We start from the raw sequence: 12,555 nt of genomic DNA, 5'->3' as shown, positions 1-12,555 counted from the left end.
ATTCAGTTCACAATATTTGTGAGAAAACTAAAAGGGTCTACTCTGCACCAATAGGTTAATTTGAAAGAATCTGGGTTTTGATGCACTAGATCTTCTCCCTGTTTTTGCCAATTATGTAGTGGGGTGTTCAGATCTCACTGCTGCTTGTTAATAGAATTATGGTTTTTGGCCTTGGGCCTTCTAAAAAGTTTACCAGGTTTTAAAGGTTATTTTTTCTGGGTGTTTAAAAACACCAAAACGACGTTTTTAATATATAACGCCACTTTCAGTGGAATGACTTGCTTTGACCTTGACTGACCTTACTGTTCATGTTCAGTGTCCATGTTTTTGTTGTTGTATGTGTATACTCGTTGTTGTGTACACTCGTCTATGTCTTTGTCTTCGTTGTTGTTATTGTGTTGTTTTTTCCAATATACAGGTCGCTGGCTGTATATTCAAAGGAGACGAATCAAATCCAACAAAAGAAAAGGGATATTTTTAAATGATTCATCTAAGTCTTAATGTTTTCCTCTCTTTCTGTTTCTGAGTGTTTCCGAACAGAAAATGCCACCACCTTTTCGACTCCGATCCTGCCTCCTACAGCCGTCATTTCCGGTCACTGCTTCTTTGATGAAGGATGAGAATAAAAGGGAAGTATTGTCCATAACTATAACTGGGAAGCAAAGGGGAAATAGATTGAAATAGACACGTGACAATATGACATATTGTGGATGTTCTAACATATCTATTCCAGAAACTACAGAGACTTCCAATCCAACTGCGAAAGTGGGGACAAATCTTCAAATTTCCAAAAGGAGCGTACAGTTGACCCTGGCTTTGACCTTTATGGCTGAGGAGGAGGAGGTCAAGGAGGCTGGAGGACACAAAAGCAGGCGGACACAAGAGAGAGGAAAACGGAGATATCCAAAATGATCAGATAAGTGATTTTCCAATAATATTTATCATATGGTTTTAAAAATCCAAATGTATTTTTATGTAAAAAGGAAGGGAAGGGAGAGGGCCAACGTCCCTCTGATTTATGATTTGTATTTTATCATAGGAAAATGATATACCTCAAAACCCCCCAACCCTTTTCTTCCCCCACCAGCACTTAGCGTGCAAGACCATAAAACACCTTCACTGGGTTTAGACATTTTTAAGAATAAGATTAAGCGCTCTCAACATCGGGTTGGTGGCCCAATCTGGGTCGTCTGAGATTTAAAGAGGGTCCTCCTGAAATTCTTGATAATTGATTGATATAAATGAGATAGTTTAAAGTTAAGTAACTTCCGAGCATTTAAGGAAGCTCTCCAAACTGTGCTATGGCTCATCACTCCTACAAATGGGATAAATGCAGAGAGCAAAAGACAATATGATTGTTCGACTCAACTTAACTTTATTTCTGTCTAACCTTAAAGGGCCAATAATCTTGCTTAAGTCTGGTTCAAACAAAGAATAGGAGACACTTTTGCCACCAATTTACCTTAAAAATTAAGTAAATTACATCTCAAATAGCAATTATGAACTGACGAATTCAGCTCTGTAAAATAATTAGGTTATGTTATTAGGTGTGGAGTGTTATAAATAAAGGATAGAATAAGATTTCTCCTTCAAAAATAAAAGATAGCAAAGAAAAATAAAACAAAATTTAAATAAATAAATAACATTATTTATTTATTTGGTTAAACTTATTTAGCTTTCTCACATCTCCAAGTCTCCCAATTGTATGCATTCATCTTGAGAAGACATGTAGTCACACTCCACACTTCTCTGTCCGACTTGCATGTCCTTGTAAACAGTGGTTCTCAAATTGTTGCTTCTCACCAGGTATCAGCGTACCACTGGTAGTAGACGTACCACAGTTTGAGAATCACTGCAACTCCAGCTATGAATCGAATTAATACTTCCTGCTTTTCTTTCAGCCTCATATTTTCCCACTCGCGTGTGAATGGGCTACAGATAACATTGAGCTAGGCTCACTAACCCACTCCTAACCATTGTGTGATTGTGCAGCAGCACCTTTTAGGATCTGAAAAGCTCTCAGATCCTGACCTCTGACCTGTCTCTGCCTTCCTGGAAGCTATAACTGAGCGGCAGAGCCACACTAACTATTCATTTAGTTAGTTAACTAACCCTAACACCCCTTCTCTTTAAACTTTTTTTAATTTTTTAATTTTATTTTGTTTTATTTTTTTTCCCCCCCTCTTTTCTTCTGTTCAGGTACCAACCGATCCCAAGAGAGGTTCCCAGGTGTGTGGAGACTACCCTTCCTCAGACAACAACCGATCATCTACACGCCGACCGGAAATGAACGACCGAAGGTGGACCGACATTTACCGAATTCAGCTAATGACCCACACGGAAGTGAAGGTCGCGGAGCGGGCGACATGGATCCAAGCAGATGATTGCCGACACCAGCTGATGCTGAGACGGAGGCTGACCGAACAACGAAGGGGGAACCGACAAGGCCACTGAGTGAGGCGGCGTAATAACAACTACACCGTCTAAGCTGGCTTCTCAGGTGCGGTGCACAAAGAAGCGTTCCTTTGCCTTGTGGGATCACAGGAGCTGATTGTCTTTTTCACGAGACACACACTGTTGAAAAAACGCTCCAGAACAAGAGCCTAGACCAAGCCTTGAGGACCCAGCCGACGTGGGATTTTGTTCTTCCTTTGCTTTGTTTATAGGCCACACCCATGAAAGGCTTATAGCTAGGTGGGGGGTGGACAACCTCACACCTAGCTGCAAGATGATACAGCCCTTCTGCTGTGATTGAGGAAAACAATCACATGAAGGTTCTTCACTCATGATGCCGCCAATCAAGTGCGGTGATTCTAACCATGGTTCCACTATTCTTCTGGCTATTGGTGACCCCAGTCACCACTGAACTCAGTCAATGAAGACGAGTGATGTCCTTGATGTAAATGATGATTTTTGCTTATCGAGATGGTAATAGAGGATGATTTTTGATGATTCATGCCATTGATAATAATGATGAAGTTTTTTAAGGTTTATTTCCACATTTTTCTTGATATGTCTGTGCCTCACAAAAGAAGAATATATCCAATGTATGAAAATAACGATGCTAATGGTTAACCCTGACAGACAGCAAAGGTGGATCCAAGGTTATTCTACCAGAATATAATAATTTCGTTTCTTTTTTTTTTTTTTTTTTTTTTTTTTTTTTTTTTTTTTTTTTTTTTTTTTTTTTTTTTTTTTTTTTTTTACCTTGTCTGCACATGCTTTCGAAGGTTAACACTACAAGAAGTGCAATCTTTTGACAGCAATGCATATTTTATTATTGCAATTAAATAAATTTATTTATTTCATTGCATAATTGTGACCGTCACCAGCCCTCCCTAGGGAAGGGTAAGAAATACTTTATTAAAGGGAGGATGTAAAAAAGAGAGGGCAGTGTTACACCAAGGTGAGGGGTTGGAGGGGGGTGGGGAAGTTAGCAGGGAAGAGGGATACAAGATAGGATATGGAATGGGTGAGGAATAGTTTTTTAAGTGATGCGATGTGAAATTGTGGTTGTGTATATTGTGTTTATTGTTGTGTTGTCAAGCCAGTTTGGTGACCAGTGTGTGGTTTAGGAATAATGGTGGTGGCTGTGAACAGAGGAAGAGGTGAGTGGAAATTCCATAAAACAGGTATTTGGGAACAACGTGTCTAAGGTTGAGCCCAGTATGAGTGTTATCCCACAGCCCAAGGCCAGTGCATCCATGACAAATGTATTTCCAAGTACCGCCACTGCAAAACCCAAGAGCCGCCCCCGGGCCCGATGAAGCAGTCAGGCCAGCAGCAAGAGCAGGCAGCCTAAGGGCCCCCGGCGACCACCCCACGGCCAAGCAGTCCCCCGAACGCCCCCAAGATCCCAAGCCGAGAGGCAGCCATCACCCCCCATACACACCCGAGAAAGCCCCAAGGAGCCAAGGACCCAGCGCACCACGCCACCGATCCCACCCCCAACCCCCAGACCCCCCACCCCATCGACCCCCCCACCCCCCCCACCCCACCCCCGCGCCTAACCCCCCGAGGGGAGGGCCCAGAGAACTCCCTGCCCGAGGCCCCAGCGGAGGAGCCGAAGCCCACACCCAGCAGACGACCAGATAATTTCGTTTCTTGATTTGGTCGTTGATGGCGACCAAAAGTGGGGAACGTTATGGCAATTATTATATTCATCATCATATCGTCAAATGTGTGTTCAGGTGTACAATTTGTCATGTTTTAATACATGATGACTGCATTACTCTTTGCACTTTTCGAATCTCTAGTTGTAGTGCTAATCATTCCTGATTGTAACTTGTGCTAACTTCAGCATGTCAATTTATCCTGTTACATAACAAAACAAAGCTGGCTGCCTCCAACACTCAGTCTGGTTCTGCTGGAAATGTTTCACTTTGTTGTCCAACATACAAGAAAATATATGTGAAACCTTAATAATACCTGGATTTAAGGATAAATGGGTTATAAAATATGATCTGATTGGTTAAGTCACAACTACAAACACAGTTGTAATTATGTTTCAACTGAATGTAGTGTGGACATCCAGCTACACATCAACACATCACCAACGTCCAAGCTCACTCTCATATACTCTGAAGTGTTGGCATCCAACTTTAAAATGACAAACCCTATGTTGACTCACACTACACAAACACTACATACTTACACATTACAAAACATCTATTGACACATCAAAATACAAATATAGATGCAGTTCTAAGCTCCTGCGCAAAAGTGCAGTCACATGATTGTGCAAGGTTTTGTCAAGTTGTGTGAACAATTTAGATTGTCCAACATCCATGATTTACCATACCATACCAACTTTATGATTTGAGTTGGATGGAGAAGGAGCTAAGAGTTGAGAGCTTCCGTATTGTTGTTGGGATGGTGTTCCATGTATGAGAGGCGCGGTATGAAAATACGGTCCGTCCATAGGTTGTTTTACTTGATGGGATTTTACAGTCACCTCTGGATTGCTCTAGAGGGTCTGTTTTTATCGTTTTCTGTGACAAACTCACAGAGGTGAAAGTAACGGATTACAAGTACTGACGTTAGTGTAATTGAGTTGCTTTTATGGGTACTTGTACTTTTGAGTATATTTTGAAATCAGTAACTTTACTTGTACATTTTTAAAATGAGTTAAGTAATTTCTTACATTTCTACACCCAACCATTACTGAGTAAATTATGTTTTTGTTTTAAAATGACACACTGACATTGTGAAATTACAAAGATGAAATGACCAGACAACAATCAAATGCATCACAGCCAACTAACCAGATTAAACGTAACACACAGCGCCAAAACAGCATTGAATACCAGTTATATTCTCTGTTTTAGAGTTCATAAATGTAGCTATACTTAGAGTGATCATTTTTTATTTTGAATTTAACTTTTATTTTATACAGATACTTTGTGGAAAATACATTAAGTTCCAGTTGTGCAAGATTTTCTTTATTTTAATCATGAGATGTTTACTGTATGCAAGGGAACAGTGGTGAGATTTAATACCAAGAATAAATGTGGCGGGTGAAAGTAAAATTTACTTTTGCTTTGAGTACTATTTAATTGAGCTACTTTTTACTTGTTCTTGAATATTTTATGTATGACAAACTTGTACTTGAGTACAATTTCAATCAAGTAACAGTACTTCTACTTGAGTAGGTATTAGGTCATTACATTAATTTTGTATACGGGGGCAGAGTCTGCAAATTTAATCATGTTTTCCCAGCTTAGTATACTGTGTTTAAGATTATACAGCCATGATGAGTTTTTGGTTTTTAGAGTCTGTTTGTACTCGGTTTTGAATGGTTTCAGTCAGTAGTCTTTCCTGTGGATACCCAACTTGTCATGCAGTATGTCATATGAGAAACAATCATTGCATAGAAATACAGTTTTTCTGCCTCTGGTTTTAGATAGTCTCTTATGTGATGAAAGTTAGATAAGTTGAACTTAATTTTATTAGTCATTTTTTTTACTTGTTGTTTGAAGTTGAGTCTCGAGTCAACACTGATTCCTAAGTATTTAAATTTAGTAACCATTTCAATTGATGTATCATTTATCAGTACAGGGAAGTAATCTTCGGCTATCTTATTTTTGGAAAGGAACATACAGATAGTATTTGATACATTCAAGATCAGTTGGGACCTCTGCAGCCATTCTGAAACATTTTTCATAGCAGATGTGAGTTGTTAAGCTGCTTGATGTTTGTTTTTAGTATCAACATAAATGACAGCTTTATTTGCATATAACTGGCACTGTACATTGGTTGGGCAGCTACTTGGAAAGTTGTTTATATAAAGAGAAAAATAGTAGTGACGATAGGTCTGAACCTTGAGGTAGACCTACCTGGTTTTCACAAATTGCAAAGGCAGAAGACTACTCTGACAAATGAATTTCAATGTGTTAGGTTACCACCTTAACTTCAGGGATTAAGCCTGTGTGTATTTCATCATGCAGAGTGGAGGCGGAGAACAAAGTTCAGCGAAGCAGTAGAGGAGCTCAACAGCAGGTAAGTCACTACAACATTCTACATTGTTCTGTTTGGAAGAGACGAAACGTATCGTTAGCCCCTCTGGCTGATTATAGTGTGGGTGCACAAAAATGTATGTTTGTGAGTGCGCGCACGAGTGTTTGTGTGTGTGATTTGCGTGTGCGCTTGTGTGTGTGTGTGAGAAATACTTTTTTTTTTCTTAAATTAATCAGCTTAAGCAGGGTTTAAATGTGCTTTGTATATAAACTTAAATTGCACACAATGGTGGTAATAGTTTAAAGATAAAGCCACAAGTTTTGAATTTTTTGACCTATAAGTGTTAGTGAGGACACTGGTCTGTAATGGAGTGAGGCTGGATTAATTGCATTTAGACAGAGGTTAAAGTACCTCAAATTTGTTTGATTATTATTTTATTATTTTCAAGGTACTTGTACTTATATATATATATATATATATATATAGTGTGTGTGTGTGGGGGGGGGGGGAGGTTTGCTCTTTGGGCTACTAACTTGCTTTAACCTAATACTGTAAATAAAACAAGCTAGTTATTGGGTTGTTGTAAATTGTGCTATAATACATACTAATGCTATACTATATTTCTCATTTCATCAGAAAACAAACAATGACAAGGTTCATGATAACAAAGACATGATGTAACCACAGAAAGTAGCTATGTTGACTGAGAACATCCTCTACATGATTATCACTGACATGAGGCCTGTGTGGATGGTTGAAGATGAAGCTTCACTAGAATGATCCGCACCTTTAATCCAGGTCACACTCTGCCCTCAAGGACACATTTTACAAAGCTCATGGAGAGAAAATAAGAAGACTTTAAAGGAAATAAAGAATGCAGTTAACACAAACAGCAACTGTCTCTCACTGCTGATGTATGGACACGTGGAGCCAATGAAGTCTACCTTAGGGTGACCTACTTCCACTACATTCACAATGATGAATAAAGAGGCTGAATTTAAAAATGTGTTTTTTTTATTCCATTAATCAATTATGAAAATAATCGTTTGTTGCAGCTCTACCTGTGTGTCCTGCACTATGAAGCTGATTAACTTCTTACGGGGGTAAATCACCATTGTAACTTATGCTGAGCTGTATGTATGCAGAATGTGCCTTTCATAGGCTTCCTAGTTAATCAGAGCAATAGTCTGCACCCAAAACGAGGCGGACTATGTGAATAGAAAAACATCTGTGCCGTAATAAAGCAAAACTGATTTATCCAAGTGCTGTCCATTTAATAAATATTGTATAATCTCACAAATGTATGTATTTACCAGTTTGCAAATTTCTGGCAAAATTCCTTCCTTTCTTGCAGCAACATATTCAGATTCAGAACACTATATTTATCCCCGAGGGGCAATTCAGTTCGCAGTCATGGGTTGCATCAAGGGACAGAACATTACACATGCATCCCACATTTCATTTCATCAGTCAGTCACTGTACAGGACAAAAACAAAAACAAACTGTAATAGTTGCAATAATAAATAAAAGTAAATGAAATCCTAAAAACTGCACAAGAGACACATCTCATTTAGTCCTCTCACAAGCATTTAAAAGCCTGATGGCAGAAGGAATAAATTAGTTTGCAAACCTATCTTTCTCCCTGCTGGGAGCGAGATAGCACCATGTGAATTGGCAATGATGTTCTTTGCTTTTTGGAGGACTTGCCTGCTCCATAGAAAGTGAAAATCAAGAATCTGCACACACATGATCCTGGCACAAGTTTTGACAATATTTAGTTTGCATTATGGATTGTCTGTTAATAATGTAATGTAGGCTGTTCTGCAGGGTTTCAACATGCTTGTTATTGGTCAGACGTTGCAAATACCACCACTTTTATGTGAGCACGCATTGACGCAGAATGGAAACTGCTGGCTTAAGTTAACCAGCTTCATATTACAGCTGCTCTGGGATTGTGAATGTTTAGTTAGGTCAAGTCCACTATCAGACAGATAGTCCAGATATGTTTAACCGGTGTCTTAGTATAGGACCCAGGACTGTAACTCTCTTGAAGACATGTTTTCTAATGCAATTGATTTATTTCTGTGCTTTGGGCCATTTTCCTGTTGCATCACCCATTCTCAGTTCATCTTTAATTAGCCGACAAATGGTCTTAGTTTTTCCTGCAAAATGTTTAATTAAATTGGAATTCCTTTTTACATCAATAATGGCAAAAACCACACAAGGAAGACTGTGATTGTGTATTCTTGTGACTGATGACTACTTAATCTTATAAATAATTTATGCAGATTCAAGTAATTACAAGGGTTCACATACCACTTTTGCCAACAATTGGTTTCTTTTAACTAACTTTACATTTAAAAGGTAATGTGAATCATGACCTATGTATGGCTAGGTTTGATATTTGAATCTAGTATTTATATTGCAAAGCAGTATGGTTACCTTTGGGGAGGTGTAGGTGAGCGAAATATCTGGAGCAGGGACCTTTATCGGTCTGTACAAGAGGCCCTTCACCTTCTGAACCAGCATTAACTCTTTAAAACACAGAAACAAAAACTTCAGATCTCAGCCATGATTTATTTGATCAGGAACCCACCGTGAGTCTGAATTACACAAACCTGGAAGTTTCTTCTCAATTGGCTTCCTGTCAGGATCATCAGGAAACACAAAAGTAATTCCTGGCAGAGGAATATATAGAAAATATCAACATTTAGAACACATTAAAATTCAACTTTTGGTTGAACTACAAAGCCACACAAATGCTTAATTAATCAAATTGTTCACAACAAGACTAACTTATTAGCTTATTCTTCAGCATAGGGGACTCCCGCTTCTTTAGTTCACCTTCCTCTGGAGCTCCATACTCTGAGATAAAAAAAAATTGTTGCAATCATATTTAAATTGAGAAAAATTCTTGACAATTCATGCATAGCTTATCAGAATGTTAATACAGATAAAATGAGGGACCGAACAAAATAACTTATGTAAAACTCAGCATACCTACTATTTCAGTGAGGAAAGTGCTCGTGAACTTTAAAAGTAGTAAAAGAAACTAACACTTCTTTGATACTTCATCATGCTGATTACTAGGGATGTAACAATTAATCGTAAGGCAGTTAAAAATCGATTCATAGGTATCACGATTCACATCGATACTGAGAAAATTGAATCGCAGTACTTTTTTTAACTAGCAGTATCCAGAAGTATTGAATCTGCTAATACTTTCTTTCTGGCCGCCTTCTATTTTTAAACATGGTCATAAATGATTCCTTACAACTTTAGCACCAAAAAATATCTGTAATATTACGTGAATATCTGTAAAAGTCACGTTTTTCTATTAGCTCTGTCTGCTAGCATAGCATCTCTTCTTCACTGCAAGATATCTGCATGCCAACCGACGACTGGTTACCAGCGCTCTCTGCTGGTCCAAACAAATACCTGACCTAAATACAGTGAAATTAGTTTTTTTTTTTTTTTTTAAGTCTACTTGTTAAGGCACAAAATACATTTTCAGTTGCACTTTTAAAAAGAACTATTATGCAGTTTTGCATTGTTTACTATATAACCAGAATTTAAATTAATAGGCTTCTTCTTCATTTGTATTATTCCTTTATTTATTTCATTCAAAATTTATTCTTAGTTAAATTGCATTGTTTTGACTAGTTTATCAAGGGATTCTTTTGACAATTAAAAACAAAAGGAAAACAGTATAGTTTTTTCCCCAAAAAAATAAAGGAATATTTTTCAGTTATCATTTTTCTACAGTCCTATTTTGTAAAATAAATTGTGAGAGAATTGTATCGTGAACCCAGTATCGTGAATCGAATCGTATCAGGAGTTGAGTGAATCGTTACATCCCTACTGATTACTAGATAATGAAACACTTTACCTTGAGGTTCAAACATCCCAGTAAACAGAGTTTGCCTAAATAACCATGACCTGGATGACTGAAAAGCATAGTCAGAGTCAGCCAGCCAGTAAAGGCAGTGCGGTAGTTTTGGCAATTCTCTGCATTTATTTGAATGTTATTTTGAAATGGCATTATAAACTTCGTCCTACTCGAAGTATTGGTGTGCACTTAAGTATCAAAGAATCGATAAGTTTGCTTCTGACATTCTGATCCCGATTTCCACAGCCCACCTTAAGAGGCAAAGTGACTTCAATCCTTTAATATTACAAGGGTATTTTAGCAGTAAGAAGATTACTTTTTTCATATTAGACAATCTGGTTCCAGCCTTTGTCCATTTGTATTGATACATTATTGTTTATTTCACATTGTGTAATAATCAAACGGTAAGACAACAGAAAAATAACATTGTTTTTTTATATACAGTAGTAAAGACCTTTCAAACTAGTTCATAAAGTAAAATTCTCTGATAATGTTGGCACTTTGACTTACTCTCGATCAAGGCCTGGTAACGAGGGTGCTGATGGAAAAACTGGGTGTTCAGCTGACTAGCCCCCCGTGATTTAAGCCACTTCTCTCCAAACATCTTAAGATAGTCAAGCTCTGCCCCTCTCCTGTCTGAAGGATTAATCTGGAAAAAAGCAGGCACAAATGCACACCTTTAGCTCAAGTTCTACAAATGTGGTATTGAACTTGATATGGAAAACTGGACGGGACATCAGATATACAGGGTAATTTATTGTGAGGAAAACTGCAGTAACTTCATAACATATGGCCCTATTCTCCCGTTTGCATTTAAGCATTTTTTAAATGAGTGGAGGTAAGCATGTTTTTGTTACGCATATTATACGCATATAATAGACCTGGTGTGAGTAGGCTGTGTAAGAATGCAGTCTTATGTGATTAATTTACAAAGGAGGCGGACTTTCACATGAAGTCATTTTTTTTCAGCTCTCTGGAAATCATGGAACACGGGGAGTTTAATTGAAAAGATATGTGCATTTCACCAAGAAGAATATTTCTATTAGACCAGAGCAGCTGAAAGCACAAGGAATCTGAGGAAGGGAGACAAACACACAAATTGTTTCACGTGTGTGTGGATTTTTTATACACAAGCTCAAATCACATTCTACAAGCTCTCACATTACATTTTACAACTTCACATCGCATTCTACAAACTCACATTTTGCAACATATCTACCTTCATACTTTTCACTCTTTTCGTGCCACTTTTGGAATGTTTTATCTCACCTGTTACTCATGTTTTGTCATTTACTTACATTTTACTCATCGCCGTTCACAGACTTTTCCCCCATCAGCTTCCGATGCTGAGCTGGGCCCTCCTTACTCGTTTCACGGCCCACCAGGGAGATGACGTAACTAAGGTAACTTTAGTTACTTCATCTTTTTGGCCCGCTGTTTCTCAGCGCTACCCGAACAGTTTTTTCTCCTGTATTTTTTCCTGACTAGTTAAACAGCAAACAGTTTGCCTGTCCTGCCCATGAGGTTGAGAACTGCTAGCTAATGATGAATGGCTGGCCGGCCCTATTGGAGGGAATATATAAAATGAAGAAACTAGCACTGCCCAACATATCCCGGATTGGCCCACTTCGGGTCAACGGCCCACCGGGACATGCCCGGTATGTCAGATTGCCAGTCCACCCCTGGCTGTGATACCAATAATGGCTTAAAAAAAAAAATCCTCATCAGACATACTTTATAAACAGCTATATCATTGACACTTCACGAAATAGATTCAAAACATTGTTTATGTACTTTGACCTTATGTCTTTTGCATCTTCAACAAATGTGAACATGCAAAGTGCTTGTGCAGAAGAGGTTTGTGAAAATGTGCATGTAATAGACACAAATATGCGTGGGTGTAAACTGATGCACTTTGCCGAGGTTAAGGTCACCTTGCTGCTGTTTAGAACCTCCAGTTGTCCAAGTTTAGCAATTAACATCTGTTCGGCAGTCTCTGGGTTTTTGTCGCTGCTCATCAGCTGGTTACGCCTACATGAAAGCTGGATCAAACTGGGAAGCTTAGCCAGCTCATCAATCACAAACCACTGATGGAGAGAAATGGAAGAGAGATTTGAGAGAGAAACTTGCTGTCAAACAAATTGGCTGATTGCATCTGCAATGTAGGTGCAAGTTATGGTATCAAAGCCCTTGTCCTGCAGCTCAATTG

The 12,555-nt window shown here is 38.4% G+C and overlaps 1 protein-coding gene across 2 annotated transcripts in view; it reads right to left on the bottom strand.

Annotated features, from left to right (window-relative positions):
- Positions 1–12,555, bottom strand: part of tbce (tubulin folding cofactor E) — a 31,778-nt gene that overhangs the window by 1,069 nt on the left and 18,154 nt on the right. For both annotated transcript variants that reach the window (XM_028456616.1, XM_028456627.1), the window contains 5 exons: positions 12,281–12,433; positions 10,857–10,995; positions 9,254–9,322; positions 9,076–9,135; positions 8,900–8,991 (listed from right to left, as the gene is read on the bottom strand). In XM_028456616.1, coding sequence (XP_028312417.1) covers positions 8,900–8,991; positions 9,076–9,135; positions 9,254–9,322; positions 10,857–10,995; positions 12,281–12,433 — 513 coding nt within the window. The remainder of the gene's footprint in view (positions 1–8,899; positions 8,992–9,075; positions 9,136–9,253; positions 9,323–10,856; positions 10,996–12,280; positions 12,434–12,555) is intronic.

Source organism: Gouania willdenowi, chromosome 1, assembly GCF_900634775.1.
Source record: "Gouania willdenowi chromosome 1, fGouWil2.1, whole genome shotgun sequence".
NCBI classification, from domain to species: Eukaryota; Metazoa; Chordata; class Actinopteri; order Blenniiformes; family Gobiesocidae; genus Gouania; species Gouania willdenowi.
This window is presented reverse-complemented; position numbering and strand designations above follow the sequence as displayed.